We start from the raw sequence: 22,898 nt of genomic DNA, 5'->3' as shown, positions 1-22,898 counted from the left end.
TAAAGGGCCTGGCCCGGGCTCGGGCCCCCCCAGCCGCCCGCCCCGGCCGCCCGCCCGCCCCGCCCGCGCGCCCGCCGCCCCCGGCCCCCCCGACCCCCCCTCGGCCGGGCAGCCCCCAATCCCGCGCCGCCGGGACCCCCTCCTCCTCCTTCCCCCCTCCTCCCTCCGCCCCCTCCCCGCGGGACTCCGGCGTCCCCGCCCCCCAGTCCTCCCTCCCCTCCCCTCCAGCATGGTGCTCGCGGCCCCGCTGCTGCTGGGCTTCCTGCTCCTCGCCCTGGAGCTGCGGCCCCGGGGGGAGGCGGCCGAGGGCCCCGTGGCGGCGGCGGCGGCGGTGGCGGCAGCGGGGGCCGGGGGGGAGCGCTCCAGCCGGCCAGCCCCGTCCGTGGCGCCCGAGCCCGACGGCTGCCCCGTGTGCGTGTGGCGGCAGCACAGCCGCGAGCTGCGCCTGGAGAGCATCAAGTCGCAGATCCTGAGCAAACTGAGGCTCAAGGAGGCGCCCAACATTAGCCGCGAGGTGGTGAAGCAGCTGCTGCCTAAGGCGCCGCCGCTGCAGCAGATCCTGGACCTGCACGACTTCCAGGGCGACGCGCTGCAGCCCGAAGACTTCCTGGAGGAGGACGAGTACCACGCCACTACCGAAACTGTCATTAGCATGGCCCAGGAGAGTAAGTGGACGGCAGGGCGCGAGTGGTGGGGTGCTGGCTGGGCTCCGGGAAAGTAAGCGCCTCCGGCTCCCAAGCGGGGCACTCCCGGCTGCTCCGGCCCAGAAGCCTTTTCTGCGAAAACTTGACGGATTTAGGGGCGGGGGCTAATCCATATATAAGTTTTTCTAGCAGTGGAGATGGGTTGCAGAGTTGTGTGCACGCCCCGTATCCGGAGGTAGAGGGGCCAAACAGAGGATTGGGAGGACTTCCACCCACTCGGGTGTGAGAAAAAGACCTGTGTTCGGGGGAGTCTGGGGAAGCTGAGGCCCACCGGCAGAGGAGGGGAAGAGGCAGCAACTGAGTCTTGAAGTGCCATGACGAAGAGGCTGGAGAACAGAAATCGGGAGGCTTCGGGACCCCTGCAGTTCCCGCAGGGCTGCAGTGATCTCTGCCTCCCGATACCCCTGGTACCAACTCTCCACGCCTTCCACCTTGGGCTTCGCAACCGCCCACCCGGCTGCAGGAGACTGAGTGCTGCTCTCCCTCTCCCAGGAATGAGATCCCTGTATCTCTCCCGACAGAGAGTCTAGCTGGCACCCATTCCACCCGGAGCCCTTCTGACACCCCGTCTCCCTAAGGGCCGGAAAAGCTGTGCCTTCTCGGTACAGAACAAGCTCAGAGATCTTAACTCCATTACGCTGGGGCTAAGGGCACCGGTTTGGTTGTTCAAACCTTAGTGTTCCATCCCCTATTCACCAGCCGCTACCCGCACCCGGACTTAAGGAGAGGGAGGAAGACCTAGGGAGAAAAATAATGAAATAGATGGGGAGGGAGGAGGAACCCTGGCATCCAAGCCTCTGGCCAAACGGAAGATGAACATGTTAATAGACTTGAGATGCTTTGAAATTTTATGGCCTGGAAAATCCAGGCCAACACTCCCCTCAACTCACCCAAACTCCCAAGCTCTCTCTCAAGTCAGATGACTCCTTTTTCCCTTCCCCCACTAAGGTTGCACCCTCTCCTCTAACTCCAGGGAACCAGGCCCTCTCATTCCCTAGTGATTTGGCAAAGTCACCCCCCCCACACACACACACACAACTGTTTGGTTTTATGGCTCTGAAAAGAAGAGGGGGGAAACTGGTTTATTGGCAGATGGGTCATAAAAAGCTGGTGGAGCCTTAGCAGCTCATCCCTAAGGGAGGCGCAAGCACCCAGGTGTGCATCTAGAAGGCGGAGAGCCTCTACTGCCACCAGTTTTTCTGTAGATCCTAACTCTATAGTACTTGGTCAGGGCTGGAAAGAAAACTCAAAGGACTAGGAAACTAACCGGGGGTGGCATGGGGTTGAAGGCCTGGATTCTGGTTTTGGGCTTCTCAGTCTTCCTTCTGTTCTTAAGGCTTCTGCTTTGTAGATGCTCGGGTCAGTCTGAGATTGACTGAGGGCAGGGATGGGGGTGGGGATTTGTGAAACCGAGTTGTAGAGGAATTCTGAAGACTTTGCCAGAAGGTGAAGGGTACAGAGGGAAAAGATCCTCTGGTCTATGTGGTGTAGTGTGTGTGAGGACTTCCAGGTAGTGCAGAGCTGTGGGCTTCCCCTTGCCCCTTTCTATACCCAGCATCCCTTGACCAAGGGGCCTGAGGTTGGTAGTTAGCCTGATAATGGGGATACAGGAAGTGAACCAATTCTGCATGCCTGGATTGGGAAGTGTAGGTTAGGCTGGGGGGTTGGGGGAAGGACACCAGCAGGTGGGGTTCCACCCCAACTTCCGCCCTCATGCCACCCCTGCACTTGGATAACTAGGGACTGGGTCTCTGGCCAGGTATTGTACGTCCCCTTTAAGAGCCAAGCTGAGCTCTTAAGAGAGGGAGGGGGAGTGGAGGGGAGGGGAGGGAGAGAGGGGAAAAGGAAAAAGAGACTTTTATAGTCTAATCCCCAGGGACCCGCTTTAATAAGAGACTTGTGCTCTGCTAATCGGGGGAGGTGTTTGTCAGAGATGGCCTCCGCTCCCCTCCCCCCTCTTCCCTTCCCCCCAGCCCTCAACCCTGGACCCCAACCCCCACATCTCCTAGGCTGCTGTGCCTGCCCTAGTTCCCTCCACCCTCTCAGGCTCTCCCACCCCAGCCTTCATCCTGGGAACCCAGCCCCCTTGCCCTTCTGGGAGCCAAGCCCAGCCCCTCAGTTTCTCTCTCCTCCCTACACCAAGAGGCCCCTGTCCTCTCAGCCCAACCTCCTGCCCCTAGGCCTTCCAGCCAGGGTAAGGAGAGTGTGTATGGGGGTGGAGGGAAGGGGGAGGTGGTGAACAAGGAGGGGGTTGGGCTTTTGCTGAAAATAGTGCAATGACCTCTCTCCAGACCAGCGCCGCCTACTAAACCTGACCTGCTGCCTGCCACCAACCCAATCAATCCAACACAGATGTGGCTCCTACCCCTCCCCTTGGGAGCTGGGCCTATGTGTGTGTTAGGGACTCTCTCAAGCCCCTTGTTTCCCTCTGTGGCTCTCTACCTGCTTCTTCTTTGTTCCTCCTTCTGTATCCTTCTGTCCTTTCTCTTTACCCCACTAGATTTAGCTACCACCTTCCTTTTGCTTAACCTCCAACCACTCCTTTTGAATCCCCCCTTCTCTCCCAGTGTTCTCCAGACTCCAAACTTATTTCTTCTTCCCATACCATGACCTCCCCCTCTTTTCTTCATTTCTTTGCCTCTTTTAACCTACCTTCTTACCTAAGTCTTTTCTATTATCTCCCTCACCATCTCCAGTCTGTCTCCTCCCTTCTTTCCTTTTCCTCTCTCCATATATTGTCTTTGTCCTGTCCCCTCAGAGTAACTGACTGTCCCCACATCCACTGGGCGAGAAGTGCATGGTGATTCCCTGGGGTAGGGATGGGGGACTCTGCTTCAAGGAACCAGACTTAGAGCTGGGGCCCTGGTGCCTAATCCCCCATCTCTAAGCCTTGGGTCAGTTTAGGTAGGAGAGTACGTTTAGAGCTTAGAAAACTAACAACAAACCAAAATTTATTGAGAAGCTCAAACTATTTTCACATTATTTAATGCTAAGCACTCCTATGAAGCAAGGATTATTATCTGTTATCACTGAGAAGTATGGTGGGTAAGGTTAGATGCTTGTTAATGAGGAATAAGGCTGTGATTAAACTCACTTCGGTTATAGTCAAAAAACAGTGTTTATATGCCAGGAAGAACTTTTAGGCACTGGCCTGTTTGGGAGTTTAGGGAAGTTGATTCAGCATGCATTTATTGAGTATTGCCTGGTACTATGGGAGGTACTAAAACTACAATGGTGAGCAAAACACACAGTATGAATACTGCCCACACTTAGGAAATTAGTACCTAATGGTAAAGACAGGCAAAAAAAAAATAAGACAATCTCTATGCTGAAGTTAGGCATAGTATGCTATTTGGATTGTCACTCCCCATCTTACCAGCATCATCCCTGCCCCAGCTACTCTCCTGATCTTTGAATCTCCACTCCATAAACCCTACCTACCCCACTGCACCATCACTGCAGCTCCAGCGGGATAACTGGAAGGGCAACCAGTGTCCTGGATCTCAGAGAAGAACCAAGGAAAAAGAAGCTGCAGAGAAACTTCGTGTCTCATGCCCTGAATATATGAGGATTATTAAACACTTTCCTCCACATTTCATTTGGAGGATCCTTCCTTCTCTTGGCGTTGGGGTGGGGGAGTGCTGATGAGAAACCGCAGATGTCAACTCCTCCATGACTACACAGAACTGAGACCTGGACATAATACATAAGGGCTTGAACTTCCTGATCATACTTACATGGCTATGGAAGTTAATTCCTTTCTTCCTCTCTCAGTCCATTTAGAGTGAGAATGGGTGTTCCTGTTCAGAAGAAACATGATTTAAGGCATTTCCAACTGATTTAAGAGATTAGAGAAGGGGACTGAGAAGAGTTGCAATGGACGCAGAGGCAGATAATGAGAAGCATCTTTTAGACCCAACAAGGGCCAATATATGGTTCAAAACAAGGGGAAATGGGCCAAAATGTAAAGTTTTACTGGCAGTGGACTGAGAAACCACAGGAAGCTCAGGGGAGAAAAGACTGATTACAGTTGATCTAAATATTATTTCTGGTCCTTTGGGCAAGTAGGAGGCAACAACATGAAGGAAGATTTTCCCTTCCTCAAAACCTGAGGCAGTAATGGTGATGAGGAGGAGGAAGCAGCTGAGTTTCAGAAACTCCTTCTCAAGTCAATAGAATGGGGAGTCAAATGCACATAGTGCTTGAATAGTTCCATTCTCCTGGGTGTGTGATTTCTAGTGGGAATGATGCGGAAAGCCTAGGTTTGAATTCTGGTTTACTTCATGGAATATATTTAGCCCATACTCCCTATCTGGACCTGGGTTATCCACTCTCTGAGGCCATCTGTTTTGGGGGGGCTGTGCCAGGCTCCACCTGGTGACCAAACAGTAGAAATGGGACAAGGTGACCTGAGGACAGCAGGTGTGATATGAGGTTTAGCTTCTATGAAGAACATCAAAGGTTCAGAAAAACTTAGGAGTCCTACATGCTGGGGAAAGCTGGGGTAAGGGAAGGCTGCAGGTGTTAAAATTCCCTAATGACTATCTTTGCAGGTTATCTGGTAGAGGAGAACCTATACATTCAGACAAATGGATTAGAGAATGGGTACAGGTCAGTAAGGCCTGATAGAGCCATCACCCAAGAGAGAGAGGAAGCACTGTTAGTCATGGCAGTCAACAAGAAAGGCATGGGAGAAGAGTGAAGAACTAGAAAACTCAAGACTGAGGAGTTCAAGTTGCCAGTGCCACCCAGTGCTGCTGACCTTCTCCACAAACACCCTTTGCTGACACTGTACCCCTTCTCTCTTATCAGCGGACCCTGCGGTGCAGACAGATGGCAGCCCTCTCTGCTGCCATTTCCACTTCAGCCCCAAGGTGATGTTCACAAAGGTACTGAAGGCCCAGCTGTGGGTGTATCTACGGCCTGTGCCCCGCCCAGCCACAGTCTACTTGCAGATCTTGCGACTGAAACCCCTAACTGGGGAAGGGACTGCTGGGGGAGGGGGCGGAGGCCGGCGTCACATCCGGATCCGCTCACTCAAGATTGAGCTGCACTCCCGCTCAGGCCACTGGCAGAGCATCGACTTCAAGCAAGTGCTACACAGCTGGTTCCGCCAGCCACAGAGCAATTGGGGCATCGAGATCAACGCCTTTGATCCCAGTGGCACAGACCTGGCTGTCACCTCCCTGGGGCCGGGAGCTGAGGGGCTGGTGAGCAGGGAGCCTGAGATAGTGGCAGATATGTGTAACCTGGCCCTGAGGAGGCGGGATTTAGAGAAAGTAGACCAGGAATGTAAAAGAGGGTGGGGACCAGCATTATTTCTCTTAGCTGATTCTAGTGGAGTGGGCGGGGGAGGGGAGTGGCAGCTATCATTTTTCAGATATTAGAGCCAGGCAACAGCTGAAAACTGGATTTGGGCTAAAGGTGTGTTAATGGGAGATCCCTGGGAACACAAAAATGGGCTGTTGATGAGGCCTTGGACCAAGGAGCTGATGAGGGTCAGGTTGCCAGGAGAGGAATTAGGGAAGGTGAGTTGAAGGAGCGCCGATTAGCTGGCAAGAAAAGTGGGCAGAAGGGCTTGGGATGAGAGCACTGGAAAAGCTGTCATTGGTCTCTCTCATGCCTCTCTTGAGGGGCAGGTGAGAAAGGAACAGGGAACAGGAACCCTTCGGGGCCCTATCACATCTTTCTTCTCTCCCATCCCAGCATCCGTTCATGGAGCTTCGAGTCCTAGAGAACACAAAACGGTCCCGGCGGAACCTGGGCCTGGACTGCGATGAGCACTCGAGTGAGTCCCGCTGCTGCCGATACCCTCTCACAGTGGACTTTGAGGCTTTCGGCTGGGACTGGATCATCGCACCTAAACGCTACAAGGCCAACTACTGCTCCGGCCAGTGCGAGTACATGTTCATGCAAAAGTATCCACACACCCACTTGGTGCAGCAGGCTAATCCAAGAGGCTCTGCTGGGCCCTGCTGTACCCCCACCAAGATGTCCCCAATCAACATGCTCTACTTCAATGACAAGCAGCAGATTATCTACGGCAAGATCCCTGGCATGGTGGTGGATCGCTGTGGCTGCTCCTAAGGTGGGGTATAGAGGATACCTCCCCCACAGACCCTACCCCTAGATCCCCAGCCCTGACCCCCATCCCCCAGGCCCTAAAGCTCTCTCCACCTCTTCCCATGAACATCACGCCTTGTTCCCTGCCCAAGCAGTGTGCAATACAACAAGAGGGAGGCAGGTGGGGATTGAGGGGTGAAGGGTTTGGGGGCAGGGGAAGAGGGGGCATGGTCAGGTGGGGAGTGTTTGAGGTTTGCAGGTGAGAAGGTTTGGCAAGACGACAGAGAGGCATAGAGACAGGCAGAGCAGAGGGCTAGAGACAGGAATACTAAGAGCAGCAGTGAGAAGGCAAAGGGATAGAGAGGCAGAAGAGACAGCCTAGGCAGAGATAAACAATGAGAAAGAGACCGAAATGGAGTAATAAGCAAGCCCTACACCAAGCCTCCTTTGTTTCACTGGCAAGGTGAGGGGCTTGAAACGGTTTGGGGAGACCCCCTGACTACCATTTTCAGTAGGAGAGGAAATCAAAAATCCATTCTAAGCTTCTTCCCTTTCTCCAGCAGTTGCCGGGGGAAGGGCAGTGAGGGCAGGGGCAAAAGTAAGTTTTGGAATTTTATTTATTTATTTATTGTAACTTTTCATTTTTTGGTATTTGGCTTTACTGAAATAGAAGGACCCCTGCCCACTGTGCCCCATTTGTCCCTTATTCCCCAAACCCTGTTCTCCTTCAATACCCACCTACTTAAGCACTTGTATAAAGCCTCCAGGGTTGGGAATGGGAGTAGAGGGCAAGAGGGCTGACATGGTGAAGTTTCCAACCCATAATCACCCTATTTAACTTTCCTGAGCCAAATGGGTTGAATTGAATTCCAGTGGTCTTGGAAATAATAAGAGGTTAGGGTTTAAAAGCTGGGGTTGGGGGCGGGGAGGGGAGAGGCCTCAACATCCAGGATCTATTTAAGAGCCACTAAACTTACCCTCAGGATCTATTTGACAGCCACTGAACAGTACCACTGTCACAGTACTGAGTTATTTGGCCAGAGGGTGTGGCTTGTGTATGCCCAAATTCCCCCCAGCCAAGAGAGAGACCAAAGAGCCTGTGGAATGCCCCTGCTCCCAGCCTCTATCTTCAGGTCAATAAAGAGTATAGAGATCCCAAATTCCCTGGGTCTGGGAAGGGTTAGGAGGGGTCAAGAAAGTAGTAGTAAAATCCAAATCACTGCTCTGGGCTAGGGAATAGAGCCAGGAGACCAAGGTGGAAGGGATTCTGGAAGGGGGACATTTTAGTCCCCCAACCCCAAAGCTCAGGGTGGAAGGGGGGAGAACAAGGGAGCAGAGTGTCTTATAATTATTTTTATGTTTTATTTTTGGAATCTAGCAGTACCTGGCAGCAAGGAGGGTACAGTACAGTGGGGGAAAGGCATCTGACAAGGCCAGTTAGAGCAGAGGATGGGAAGGATAGACTCCTTGGTTTGGAAGGCTAGGATGCAGGCAGGGACTGGTTGCCACTCCAAGTCACTAGCTGGGCCTATTCATTTCTCCCACAATCCTGACCCACCCTCCTCTGGACTCACTGTGCCTCAGTTTCTTCCCCTCGATGGAATGAGAAATAACAGCACCCACCACAGCCAAGAGATGAATTCTGAGCACTTACCACGGGCACTTTATGGACATAAAATACCTCTCGCTGTGGGACAGATAACCAGGGCACCAGAGTAGTGGTGAAGAGATATGAGGCTTAGAGGAGTCACAGGCTTCAGAATACAAGTTCCCCCTCAGCCTCCCAGCTGGACAGTGCCTGAAGCCAAGGAGCTGAGAATCTCCTGATCCACACCCTATCCATACCTCACCACCTCTTGGCTCCAGGAAAGAGCCTAGAGGGTCAGGAGAGGAGAGGAAAAAACCTTCAGAAAAATTGTTACTCTAAGTAGACAAAGCCAGCAGTTATGGGTCCGATGCAAACAGTACTGAACTAAAGTAAAGCCTGAGCTGGAGAGATGACCAGGAAGGCTTGTTCTTCCCAAGAGCATGACTCTCCTGCCTGACCCAGCCAGTGGAAGGGGCAAAGGTATGTGACCACCCCTGTGGAGGTGATGCTGGTTATCTTTAGCATCTTATTCCCATTCCTATAGTGAGAAGGTGAGATGAGGTGTTTCAGTACAGGAATGGGGAGGGGCTACTGAAGCTTTTCAACTTGCCTCCTCCCATAAAGCAGCTACGCTAACCCCCAGACTCTCCTCTGACCCTGTTCTTCATCCTTCCTTCTTTCTGCCCCAACCTTGGAAAACTATGAACACTATTCATATTTTCTTAATGGAAGGAGAGGAACAGGGAAGTGAAGAACAGAAGATGCCTTCTCCAAGGTCAAATTTGTGTCTTTTGATCTTGGCACAGGGTGGAGATTGGGCAATAGGAATCAGGTGACTTCCCTCTACAAATTCTAGAGAGCTGGGGCATTACACTTGGGGACACTTAGAAATGCCCCTTTAATACCACCAAATAAAGACCTTTGGGAGAGGGTCTTTTTCTTATGAACATAAATCTATGAGTTGAAGTCTCCCTCCTTTCCCTGGTCCTCCCCACCCCCAAAGAGGTATGGGGGCAGAGCCCAGTGATCTAGTGGGACCTAGTACCCCCTCCCACCTTATGCGTGTGGACCTCACCAGTGCCCTCCAATCATAATTAGTGTAATTATTATTTACTTTGTGTATATGTTACACTGTGCGTGATTGCCTTTGTTTGTTAAGGGTGTCTGAGGAATATGGGGCTGACGGGCACTGGAATGCCGGGAAAGGACTTCTTCACTGAGATCAAGGATTCCTGGAGGGAACTATTGCAAAAAGGCCATCAGGCAGTTTTCAAGTTATGTGACAGAGGGCAAAGATGGCCATTGGGTGCTCTGAGTTTTGGGACGGTCACATGACACTATCCAGCACTTGAACCTGAAAAAAGAAAAATAAAAGCAGTCAAAGAGTTTAGAATTCAGTGATGAGCTCTTCTCCCTAACCAAGCACCACATTTACATCTTGGAGACCAGCAACAGAAGAGGATCTGAGAGAGGATGAAACCTTGTCCTCAAGAACTAAGAAGATAGGGGTCTCTGGTGCAAGGGAAAAACACTAGGGATATCTGGGATGAGGTTTGGGACATACAGCCTAGAGGAAAAGGACCTAGAACAACACTTCTCTGAAGAGCTGGAATCCAAAACAGTCCCAAATATTATAAAAACCTTTTACAAGCCTCCAGAGAACAGAAGATCTAAAGATTCTCGAGATGATCCAGCTAACTTCTATTCTACAGTTCCCTAATCCTAGGTGTCCTCAACAAAATTTTACCAAAATCCACAAACCAAACCAACATAGGCATTCACCTTGCCAGGAGCTCAAAACTTTCTCCCATGTACCTAGGGCACACATCCTAAGGCATAAGATTTGGGTGTAGCAAAAGACTCTTGCCTGACCCACATTTTAAAAAAAGAAAAGCTCCTTTGACATCAACCTGATCCAGAATGGGGTACAGGGCCACTCCCCGTTCAATGCACCACCATGCTTTCCCTGTCCTGTCAGTTCTTTCAACAGATTGACCCCACTTCATACCAACTACGAGAGGATGAAGTGCTATATATTGTATCATCCCAAGGAACTGCTTTATCACACCTACCCCTAGCTTTTAGCCTGAGCTAAAAAAAGGTTTTCTCTCCCTATTGCTCATTGTTTCTTACTTTGAGAGGACACCCAGAAGGGATTGTAAAAATGACTTTTATCCCCAAACATCCTCCAGCCCAATGCGTAAGTAGCTATCCTATACTCTTTATCTTCGCCCATATTAGATGTCAGGGGCCCCAAGCTAAGCACAAGCAGGCAGTGGTTAACCTTCTGGTCTACAGTGAGGCAAAAATAAGAAAGCCAATGCCCCAGGCCACAATGTCAGCTTTCCTACCAGTGAACTGTGGGTAAGAGGGCAATTAGGACTCTTCTCACTCTCTGAACTCCCAAATGCACCTGCATATGTGGTGTACACACATATGCATACTCAAACTAATCCACTCAGCCCCTTACCCTCTAGCTGGAACCTACTCAGGGAAAAGAAAACCTTTCCACTGTAAATCAGTAAAATTAAGAGCTAATTTACTGGATTATTACTATGCAAACTATGGTCAGCAAATTGTGCTGAGTACGTAATATCGATTCTCACAGAAACCTATCACAATAGAATTGCTACTGGTACAGAGTCGAGAAAGAGTCACAGAATAATTAGGTAATTTGACCAGGGTCTCAGAGCCAGTAGAACTAGTGTAGCAGAACAAAGAATTACACCTAAGTAGTTGCTACACAATAATCTACTCTAATATGTTCTATTAATAGTGATCTGAGAAGTGGAAAACTAAAGGCAGAGAAGACTGATAAAGGAAAAGAAAGAGAAAGCTGGGAGTACCTTGGGCTCAAAGGGTTTACAAAAGTGTTAAGACTGCCATTATTTTCTAATCTCTTTGGAGGTTAAAAACAAGACATGTGGACATGCAGCAGGAGACGGGGAGGTTAGTTTTTGTTGGATTTCAATAATCAGAGGTGAGTGACACTGCCTGTCAGAGGCCCTCATAGAAGAGAACAAGGAAAAAAAGGTTAAGTTCCTTCCTCCTCTTTGTTGTCAGACATGACAACAGGACTCAATACCAAGAAGTCCTGCTCTTATTCATGTCTTCCTATATCCCTCGCCCCCACAGAAGCTTCTAGCCTTGTATCTTCAAAAGTTCCCAGAGTTGGGGTGGGGGGAAGGGCAGTTTAGAATGATGGTGGAGAAAAAAAGAATGATCCTAGAGAACCATAAAAAGGTACAGATTTACAACTGAGGAAGCTAGTTCCCGCCACATCTATTATAGACTCCCTCATTAAGAGCTTCCAGGTATGCAGAGAATGTCACAGCTTCGGAACAGAAAAAAAGACTCGCTACCCATCTGGATCCTGGATCAGCTACACTAAGGAGACTAGGGGCTAGGAAAGAAGAGTACTTGGATCCCAGATAAAGAATCAGAAGCCTGGATGCCTGTTAATGCCTTTAAAGGGGCTTACTATTTTAAGACTGAATTAGTAAAGACAGACATAATCATGCTCAAAAAGTATGTGTGGAATGACTGTGAGACAGGAAGAGGATCTTGTGATCAGGCTTGGAGGTGAGACTTCTGACCAACATAAGAACAGCTACTGGAATGAGATGGAAAGGTTAGTAAAAAATCCACACAAAATGAGAAACAATGCATCAAGGAAATTTCCTAAGGGCCCAGTGCTGCACTCTACTATAAGCATCTACTCCTTCACCTATTTATTTTTACATCCTACAATAGAAAACCCTTACTGAATCTACAATCTCTCTCAAGCTACCAAACAGAATTCTCTCTGATTCTGTTTTTAGACAGAGACAGAGAGAGAAAAAGCTAGCCTCAAGACAGGGCCTGGAAAAAAGGAAAAAAGTGGCAGACAGAAGAAGCCAGAAAGAAGGAAAAGTTTAACCAGCATTCCCTTTTGTTCATTTCTCCAAAGTCGCAGAATGGGGCAAAATTCACAAGAAATGAGCTATCTTTGGATCTGTTCTAAAAGGCACAATTTTCCTAAAGCATCTAAAACTTAGGCCCCTGCCCTCCTCAGCAACCCGACAAACTGTGGAAAGAGATTATTGTTTGGAAGGCGATCACCTTTCTATAAATCACCAAACCAGGCAGAAGGTTTTAGCAGAAATGGGAATTAGGAATTACACCACAGCAACATGGGATCTGATTATGGTACCAAAGTCTTCAGGTAAGGTGCTAGGCTCTTAAGTTTTATCACTAAACAAACAAAAACCAACCTTATATATGTGTCTATAAATAAAGATTAAGAGGAGAAACTTTTTATCAACACATCCAAAAAGATTTAAGAAGCAGGTTTCAGATCTATGTGAAACTTCAAATGCAAACGAGCAGCCTGCTTAAGGAAAGTCAAACCTTTCTAAGTAGGAGGGCCAGCAAGGAAAACAGATTTTAGTAATATCTAAGAAATGTTACCACCAAAATTGAAATAGTATATATTCTGCAACAGAAGACAAATTAGTACAGGACTTGATTAGAAAGCAGAAACCTCCAGTCCACTGCTTATATTCCTAATGATACAGGCAACGATGCTTAACACTTCTGACATCTGATTATGCTCTGAATCCCTATACTTTCTTCTAGCTCTGAGAGATATCCAGGCCATCTCCTTTTCTGAACTGCAGAACCAACAGGGTCCCACATACTGTTTGGTTTCGACTGAAACCAAACAGTATTGCGCCAGGTCACTCTTTAAAAAAGGGCCCTTCTGGACTCCAGAATAGGAACTCTGGACTCCATTCTACAACAGACTACCAATCATTAGCCCTGGTATTTACATTCTTTGCACTTCCTAACACTCAGTGTTCTCCCTATCTTATTATGTGAACCTGCTGCAGCAAAGACTCGGTGGTGAGGTGAAATCCTCTGGCCTCTTCACAGAGCATAAAGAAATAAAAGGATGTCTGTGAGGAGGACAGAAAAGAATAAGTAGGCTTAAAGGGATGGACTCAATCCTTTTCCTTATCCTCTCTTCTAAAGGGTAAAGGCATTATGGCTAACTCCCTATAATATCTGTCCCTGACACTCCCCAAATCTGGTCTTATCTGGCTCTAAGAACTCAAAAGAGCATCTAATAAAACACATTGTTCTCTTTTCTATTTTTTATTAACAAGCAAAAAATAATTAAAAAAACAACACAACAACAACAACCTTAAAGTTGGAACAGCAATATGTCAAATTGCTGCTGGAATTCACGGATGTACCTGGGGTACATGCTCCCTCATTGCAAGGCAGGCCCTAGGCACATGACTGCACTTAGGTATACATGTGACCTAGAAGAGTCAGAGAGATGGAAACAACTGGAAAACAGAAAGCATCAAGAGTTTCTCATCAGGCAATCCCAAAGCGCTCTGCTCTTTTCCTCTTCTTTGCCTATAAGAAGAAAGAAAAAAAAAATTAGATTGCAAGACAATAGTGGCCTGGGTTCCTGACTGCTTTAATTCAAACTCACATGGATTGTCACAAGGTCCAAGTAGGAGAGAAGGCCCAGTCTTAAGCTTGGAAGCCAAAGATTTCATTTCTGAAACTCTCTAGTTATCCAGTTAAAGCTGGGAAGGTTTGGTAGAGAAAGGCGAGGAGAAAAGAAGATTATGGGGAGTGGGGGGTTAGTAGGAGAGGAGGAAGAAAATAGTGGTAGAAAATGAAAAAGATTTCTGAAGGAGAGAGGGCCACCCCGCCTTACAGCAAGTTAGCCTGGAAACAATGAACTCTTATCAGGCTAGGGAAGTCTTCTACTCAGTGGGGAGATGGGAGATTTCACAGGACAAAGGGTTGACCAATGCTATTTCAGGAGGTGAGGGGAATGCCCTTCTGGGCAGTCAGGCCAATATAGCAGCTACTCCTTAGGCCTCCAAATCCGCACAGAGGCACATAAATCTTCAATGCCAACATAATAAATGGGGAGGGGAGGGGAGTCCCCAACGTGGATCTCTTAAGGGAGGAAGCACTGGAGAGAAGGCACAAAGCGGGGAAGAGAAGAGGAGAGAAAGACCTTTTTGTTCTAAGAGTGACTCACAAAACAGCACTGAATCCTTCAGGCTCACTCCAACCACTGTCCCCAGCAAAAAAGGGGGGGGGGGTGCGGTTCTTTTTCATTCCATTCACAAAGGAGGTTTATTTTAGATTAAAAAGAAAAGCTGAGTGCATACAAGCCCACTTCACCTGGATTACTGACACAATCTTTGACATCAAATAAAAGTCATCTGGTTCATGTAAACTTCACAAGCCTCAGAAGTTACTTTACATATACTAACATCTCCCTTACATACACTGACTCTCCAAAAAGCCACTATTTTTTGCCACCCAACAAAATCCTCATCTGCCTTATCTTGAAGAGACCAAATGTACCAGTTTAGTGAGCATGCCTGGATAAACAAGTTTCCTTGGTAAAGAGGGAGTGATTTTAATTAAAATAAGTCTAGGTTTTCTTCTTTTTTAAACATCTACAGCACCTGGTCTTCTTCCTAGGTGGTCTCTCATTCAAGTACTAACCAGACCCAACCCTGCTTAGCTTCCAAGATCAGATGGGATTGGGCATGTTCAGGGTGGCTTGGCCATAGACAAGCCTAGGTTTACTTGTAGTTGATCCTGGCAAGTCAGTAAGTAAGCAGATACTTACCTACATTAAGTAATGCTCTATTTCTGAATTAGTAGCACAAAAAACACAAACTCCTCTAGTTTTTTCCTAATGGAGAATGTAAACTGAACAGATTCTGAAAATTTCAGGGTTTACTTACAAGACTGATAATTATTCACAAAGAAATTTCGTAAGATTTGAGTGTATGAGGTAATAGATTTTCAGAGGACCTCTCCAGAGGTAGATGGAAAGAAGTAAATCTTGATTAAATGAAAGAATATTCCAAATTCCTCACCACCCACGAAATTTCTATAATTCTAAACATATTCATTATTTCAAGTGTTCTATATGTACACCTCAAATGACACTTGGTCTCCATTATAGATAATCTCAAATCAGCAAATTAATATTGTCTGTAAATGTTTTCAGCAGTCATCTAATGCTCAAGAGGGTCAATGAATGTGAGTTACTCCAAGGGAAGCTGGGATATAGAGGAACATAAATCCTTAAAAAAAAAAAAGCCACTCTTTCGTTTTGAGAAACTATTTTTAAATAAAACGATTAGAACGAGGAAGTCTTATTTGAGTCCACTGTCCTATTTCAGAGGAAAGTTAGGCACAACTATAGTTGCATCTGGGTTGGGTGTGGTCTTCAATAAATAATAAAGAAATACGCCTGACAGATTATTAGAGACGCTGCTACTCACTGAATACTTATAACAGGTGTTGTGTCAAACATTCTACACAGAATCATCCTTTTTACACAGAATCATTTCATCCTTAAAATACTTCAAGGTAGTCTACAGTCATGCCACTCTGAATACACCCAATCCCGTCTGATCTCAGAAGCTAAGTAGGGTCAGGCCTGGTTAGTACTTGGATGGGAGACTACCTAGGAAGACCAGGCGCTGGTAGGCGGAGGGGGGGGGGGGCGGCAAACTTCAAGCTAGGCATATTATCTCTGCTTCCCAGATGACGAAACTGAGGCTCAGAAAAGTATCGTAACTTATAAATAATACAGTAATACTATGTGGCATAGCCACTTTTCAAATCCAAGCTTATCTGATTCCAAATCTTGTGCTCCTTCCTACCGGAATAACCGGCTCTAACACTGAATTAAGTATATCAATGGAATTCAGTGTGGCCACTTTATCCAGAAAACAGACATTAAGCAAAGGACAAAAAAAATCTTGTCATCTGGGCACTTAAGTAGGCTGGGGAAATAATAGTGTTTCTTCACTCAATTTGTTCATTCGCTCTCATTTCCCTTTAAGGGCTCTATGAAGCACTGTAGTATATTTTACCTCTGTATCCTCTGTGGTTCCTGTTCCAGCTGAGCTTGTGACAATCCCAAATCTCTCCTTCCTCTTTTTCAGCTTCTCGTCATCTTCAGACTGTTCAGGTCAAAGGAAAGGATTGAAACAAGCTAGCCTCCATTCACAAGACAAATGGGAATGAAATTATAATTTACTGGTCACAATATGCCAGCCAACCTTGTGACAAGAATTAAGGATCACATAAACAGAAAAAAATAGGAAACTGAATAAGTTAGCATATAGCATGTTGTCCCCAGAATGCTTAAAAACTTAATTTTAAGTAGGACCTCAATACCCCTAAGATAAGTAGAGTCAAGAAAACGTAAATATCCACAGAACAAATTTCTGTGCTCAACAAATTTCTGTAGTTGAGAGACATGGAAAAGTGAGGCCTCACTGAGAAACACCTGCAGAGGGCAGGTTGGGAGAAGGCACCCAAACTATTTGTTAAACCCTGCTTACAAGTTTCACTGACTTGCCAAAAAAGGGAAGGGGAAGGGAGCCAGAATGGTAAGAGCTTACAAAGAACACCAAATGTTATGAATGCCCAGCAAAGTCACAGAAGGCTTTGAATAGTCTGAAATGATTTTGAAATAAAGTGAGTCAAGAAAATTGCTGCGGTCATCTATGAGAGATGCACTGGACCTTTTGAAGTATCCAAGAGACTCATGATGCCTGCCCTGTAACTGGAGAGAATGTTTCAGCTCACTATGAATTAAAGGTGACCATTATCCTATAGCTGTTTTAAAGACTGAGGTACTATTCACATCCAGTACTGTTCAAAGTAAGAGTCTCATATATATCAGGACTTAAACCTTACCATTTTAACAGATATTTTCTCCTTCTCCACCTTCCCCTCATATCCAGTCACCAGTCATCTAAAGCCCTGTCCCCTCAAAGGATTTTCTAGAATTTGGAAATCTAGACAAAGGTATATCCTCTCATACACCTCAAGAAACCCTCTACTACATATACACAGACCCAGCTACTATGAGCCAGAACAGTTTCTTTGATAACAAACATAAGGGCAGGTCAAAAGAATTTAAACAAACTTTTGAACAAGCTTCTGTGGTGCTCCTGAGCTGGATTAAAAAACAAAACAAGACAAAACAAAACAAAACAAAAAACAAAGAGTTCATATTTCTGCAGTCTGCAGGCAGACTATATCTCTGGGTGTCCCCAAAATCACAGAGTCAAAAGGAAAGGCAGTTAAAGGTCCTACAGAAACAGATTTTTTAATACCTCTAGTGTCAACTCCAACCAAGGAGCTGCCTTTGTTTCTATGATTGCAGGAACCATTTCTTCAGTTAAAAGCAGGGCAGCTATCCAGCTTTCTGTGTTCAATTTGTTCAACTACCCCAGCTCTCTGAACACAATAGACAGGAGTACTTTCTTGGTCTTACTTTGGCACTTTCAGCCTGAGAAACATGTTCATTCTCTCCCTTTTGCTGCATCTGCCTTCCAGGAAGAAAGGAGCTAAGAAAAGTTGGTGGCTATGAAGGATTAAAGAATCCTACATGAGTAAAGCACTGATCTGGCTTCCAAGTAAAAAAGAAGTATCTCGTCTTTAATAATCATAAATTAATGATAATATTATAGTCGATAACAACTGAGTACTATGTTTCAAGTACTGTACGAAGTTCTGTACATATATCTCATTTACTTATGACAATCTTAAAAATAGTAAGTACTGTGACATACATAGTAGGATCTATGACTAAATTCATTTCACGGATTAGGAAACTGAGGCTTAGAGAGCTTAAGTAACTTCCCTAATGTCTCACGAATAGTCTCACACAGTAAGTGGCAGAGCCAAGAATGGAATCCAGGATATTTTTCTCAAGAATCCACTTTCCTAACTTTACCATCTCCTCAAGTATCTTACATAAGCATTTCTTTGGAACAACAGCAGCAGAAGAAATGCTTAATTCCCAAGGGATAAGGATTCCTAGGACCCTTATCCCAAAAGTAACTGTGAATTACTTCAATGACTTCCACATCACTCAAACAACTTGGGTCAATGCTAGGATCCCATCCCCCTTCTACCATACCACATGCCTCCACTTTATAACTAACTAGGAATCCAAGGAAAGAACTCCAGTTTGTAATCTATAAGATTTTCTCAACCAAATTTGTTTCTAATTTGGCTAACTGGCTATTCCATCTGCTGAACTTTAATAAAATTAGAGGGTTTCCAATGAACAAAGGCCTCATTATATTTTTCCTTACCTAAGTCACTAGGAAAGTTTTCTTGATTTTACCTGCCACCATTAAGATAAGAGTGAGTAAGGGATATAAGTGGAAATTTCAAAACAAAATATCTCCACTTCACTAAGTCTCCAGGCAAAGTAGAAAAAAAAGTTTTAGGGGGAATAAAGGTGTATCCCACACCCTTCTTGGGGAGAGGCAGGATTAATTCATATTTTGCTCAACTACCACTATGTACTTTTTTTTCATTCAATTCAGTACTAGGGGTATTCAAGTTCAAATTACAGAGAGGGATATGCTGCTTCTGAAACCTAGACATTCTCTCAGCACAAACCCTGGGGCCACTCCCTTCACAAATCTTATCACAAAGCCTTGTCCATTTGGAATGTGTAGGACAGCCTTTTCCTCTGGTTCTCTTTCTATTATATCTTGAAATTGACTTCTAAATTAAATTTAAATTTAAATCTAAATTAAATTTCCTGTGTTTCCTTTTGAGCTCAAAGGTGGGGGACGGGAAGAGAGGAAAAGAAATAGGGTAAGGGGGGAGGATATACTTTTCTTGCCACTAAGGATAGTATCAGAGATTTCCCTATGAGCTTCCTTTTTAATCAGATCTTGGTGCCTCTCTTGAAGATCTAGGCAGAGCATCTGCTCCAAATCTACCAGGGGGTCTGGGGGTGGGGGGTGAGGGAACACAATACAGATCCTCCACTCCCTATAAACAGACTGTCCACCCCTCACCCACAGAGACCAGTGAGGGTTTATTTTGTGCATGCCTGTCCTTCCCTCCCCACACAGCGCCCCTCAGCTCCCCTTCTAAAGCCTCTTTCCTTCTTGCCCTGCAGGGAAAGTGCAAAACAGGCCCAGTAAATCAACACAGTTCTAATGATCTCTCTCACTTGACCCTTCTAGCGTGACGGTGTCTCATGGAAACAAACGTACAATAAACTTCACTCCATCTTTAGCTCCTTGCTGACAGGTTTTGATTCATGGGATGGGGAGACCCATCTGAGGGAAATTACCTCAATCAAAACGCATCTCTCTCTGCATTCATCAGACCAATGCTCCCCCAGGCCATGCTCAAGTGCACAAATGGGGTTGTGCATCTGCAGGGAGCAGTGACCCCTCTAGCTCAGTGTCATATGCATTTGCAAAGCTTTCCCTTCTTTCTCCCTCCCCCACTTCCCTCCTGCAAACCCTCTACCACTAACAAATCTTTTTTCTTCCCATGCATACTTCTATGTCTTAAGAAAGTAATGGAACCCAAAGCACCCTTATTTCCTAAGTGAAAACTCTTAAAAACATACAACTTGAATCCAAAATTAGAAGAGAAACCTGTCCTCACTGACTAAACACAGGCACTGAATGTTCAGATTGATCCATATACTTCACTTCTCCCATCCTGTAACTTAAGTTTTAAACTGCAAGAAAACTGGCACCAATAATTTCAGCATACACATTATTGTGGCTTATTCATCATACCTCCCAATAACTGTCTTTCTTTTTAAAAGTTCATTGATAAAAATGAAAGAGAATTGCACAAAAAAGGAGAGAGCCCATATGTAAGAAGCACATATATAAGAAAGCATGATGTATATTTAATAAAGCCAAATGCTCCATAAATCATTAGCACTGTACTTTCTATCATGGAATAAGACAGTTCCAAATTGAGCCTTCAAAAGACATTTTCAACACTTCAAAATCTACTTTTCTCCTTGTTTCCCTTTCATATTTGAAAACCCTCAGGTAATATATAAAAAATAATACCTACCAAGGGAAAAGAATGAGAAACTCAACACAAGAACACAAATAACATGTGTGAAAACTGTTCAGTACATAGGTACTATCACACAGGTATTCAATAAATATTAACTATTATTTTTATTGCAACACTCCTCCTGGTCCTGAAACAAAGTCTGAGACCAACAACAAAATTTAGAAGCTAACAATGCCATTCATTCTTCTTCTACATTATATGTGAAGTCATCAAAAGTTGGTTAAGAATCAGAATCATTACCGAGGCAAAAGGGAAATTCCCTTTAGCTGCAAGGCAAATGAGTATCTGGACAAATGACTAGATTTATGGTTTAAATGTGACAGAACAGAAATCAGACAAAACCATAGTCTTCTCCAAGTATTACTGACCATCTTCTCTTTCCAGGTACTCTAAAGGTCCCTGAGGAATTGCTTTTACTGACTTACCTTACACGACATTAGTTTCTATCAACATTTTTAGGAACACTGAAACTGTAAATTAACCCATTTATCCACTATCATTCAACTATCTACTGAATGTCTACTTTTGGTCAGGGACTATACTGGCATTAGGAATAGAGATGTGAATAAGGTAAAAAGATTCTTAACCTCATGGGGCTTATGAATTCACAATTGAGTTAAAGATGTAAAGATGTGTCCCACTGTTCATTACATTACTGTGTTATGAGGATTCATGGGGAGATTTTCTTTCTAGTACCCAGACTCAAAATAATTATGCTTTTGGTGAGTAACTTGTTAATTTTTACCCTTTGAACCCTGTGAATAATAGTAAACAGTACAACAGTTTTCCTCTTTCTATTGACTGCTATAAAGTTTGGAACCAAATGTGTGCTCTTTCTCTGGCAAGTGGTTTTTAAAATGTTTTTGTAAGAAAGGAGAGGCCAAAAGTACTGAGGTGAAAGAAACATGAAATCCAGATTCAACACCCAGATCCCAAGGTAGAAGCTTAGAAGACATGATGTAGTGTAGTGACTTACAGTGTTGTTGCTGATCTCTTAAGAACTTATGCCTTTCTAAATATGAGATTAATTAAAAAATACCTCAATGCCCTCCCCCCAAAAAAGAGGTACCAAGTTATAACTAAAAATTTTAAATTAAGGACTCTTGTCAATGGTTTCCATTGGCACATACACTACAGCCAGATGCTTTCTAAAGTGACTGACTGCCTCTTTTTATGGCAAAGAGTAACCAAGGATAAACTCTCTACCCGAAATGGAACTCTACTTATGTTTTCTTCCAAACCAAATTTTGTGTCTTTAAGATTCAAATTCAAAGAAACATTTTCAAAACTTACTAATTTTATTCTGAATACAATAAATATTACTACTCCAAGCTTAGTGTTCTAAGGTTATTTGCTCTGCCAAAAGGAGCCCTCTTTGATTTAATTAGCACCCCTTAGGCTGCAATGCTGAAAAGCATTCACCTTCTTGAATCTTATTACCAGTGCCACTCTGGATCATAAGGAGAAACTCGGGGAAACAAAACAGTGATCCAAATGTAATCCAGGCTTATTTAGAGAATAATTACTGAACTCAGTAATTTCCAAAACACAAAGCAAGAGTATTTACTTAATTTAAATAAGAAACAGACTCATTATTCTTAGAGAAGACCAAAAGAATTAGCAAAGCCAGGCATTTTTCCTAGTCAGTGCAACAAGCTCACTCACTTATTATCCCTCTTTACACCATTTGTAAGAAGCAAAAATTTTAATCTAAAAATTTCAGAGATATCCTTATAAGTAGGAAGGGGCATTTCAGGGAAACTCAGGTACTGCCTATGAGTTGGAGCTGGCCATTCTCCTTTAGCTGTTTTAATGACTGATCTATTGTTCACAGCCAACAGAGTTCAATGTTAAGAGTCTCACATAATATATTCCCATTAGGACCTAAATCCTGTCACTTTATCTCACTGTAATAGTAATTTTCTCAGAAGTCTTTTTCCTGGAGTGATGGAAGAAAGGATAACAGTGAACTAGGATGGTCACATTTTGCAAAATAAGTAACCGTTCCTCTTTGTAAATGAATTACTATACTACGATGTTAATAGTTCTCAGGCCAAACTGACTTTCCAAGGGAATGTAAGGGAGGTAAAATGGAAAGAGAATCTTATGGTCACTTTCCTGACTCTCTGCCACGTGACTGATGGTAAGATGAAAAGCAGAGCCTGGGGGCTTTCAGGCGGTGGTAGATTAATAATGACATGGCCTTGACTTCCCAGAGGTAAAGGTTATGAAACACTCCAGGGTGAGTGGGCTTCCAATTTCATACTCTCAGGATGAATGACAGCAACTGATGGTTTTTTCTCTCAGAAACACTTCAATACTTAAACACACAGCTGTCATCTCCCTGCTCCAGTTTCTAAATTTCATCTGTACATGTTTACTCCAGAGCTTTATGCCACAAACCACAGAACAGGACTAACACTGAAGGACTGGACTAGCAGAGGGTATGCCATCTTAGCACATTCATAATAGACACTCCAACATTTCCAGCATTCCCACAGACACACATACTACACCTTCCAAAACCACCACATTACCTACTGTCAACAATCCTTCAATCCTTCAACTGTGTGATCAGAATCTACTTTTTAGGACCAGATAAATGCCAGGAACTTTTAAGCTATACCAAAATT

At 45.1% G+C, this 22,898-nt stretch overlaps 2 protein-coding genes and 2 pseudogenes across 4 annotated transcripts in view; 2 read left to right on the top strand and 2 right to left on the bottom strand.

Annotated features, from left to right (window-relative positions):
• Positions 1 to 167: 167 nt before the first annotated feature.
• On the top strand, positions 168 to 10,826 carry GDF11 (growth differentiation factor 11). 2 transcript variants are annotated; one of them, XM_036235969.1, is made up of 3 exons: positions 168 to 665; positions 5,517 to 5,593; positions 6,411 to 10,826. In XM_036235969.1, exons 1-3 carry the CDS (start codon positions 230 to 232, stop codon positions 6,789 to 6,791), a joined length of 894 nt encoding a protein of 297 aa, XP_036091862.1. In that variant the 5' UTR covers positions 168 to 229; the 3' UTR covers positions 6,792 to 10,826. The 2 variants fall into 2 exon arrangements, with proteins under 2 accessions (XP_036091862.1, XP_016021238.2); XM_016165752.2 differs by having other exon boundaries at positions 172 to 665; positions 5,517 to 5,914.
• A 2,649-nt stretch (positions 10,827 to 13,475) lies between these two features.
• LOC107521244 (SAP domain containing ribonucleoprotein) overlaps positions 13,476 to 22,898 on the bottom strand; it is a 37,386-nt gene continuing 27,963 nt past the window's right edge. For both annotated transcript variants that reach the window (XM_016165755.2, XM_016165754.2), the window contains exons 10-11: positions 16,269 to 16,358; positions 13,476 to 13,761 (exon numbers count right to left, since the gene is read on the bottom strand). In XM_016165755.2, the coding sequence (XP_016021241.1) occupies positions 13,720 to 13,761; positions 16,269 to 16,358 (132 nt within the window). In that variant the 3' untranslated portion in view covers positions 13,476 to 13,719. The remainder of the gene's footprint in view (positions 13,762 to 16,268; positions 16,359 to 22,898) is intronic.
• On the bottom strand, positions 14,829 to 14,950 carry LOC118614682 (annotated as a pseudogene).
• On the top strand, positions 15,764 to 15,881 carry LOC118614064 (annotated as a pseudogene).

This window comes from Rousettus aegyptiacus, unplaced genomic scaffold, assembly GCF_014176215.1.
Source record: "Rousettus aegyptiacus isolate mRouAeg1 unplaced genomic scaffold, mRouAeg1.p scaffold_m13_p_2, whole genome shotgun sequence".
NCBI lineage: Eukaryota > Metazoa > Chordata > Mammalia > Chiroptera > Pteropodidae > Rousettus > Rousettus aegyptiacus.
This window is presented reverse-complemented; position numbering and strand designations above follow the sequence as displayed.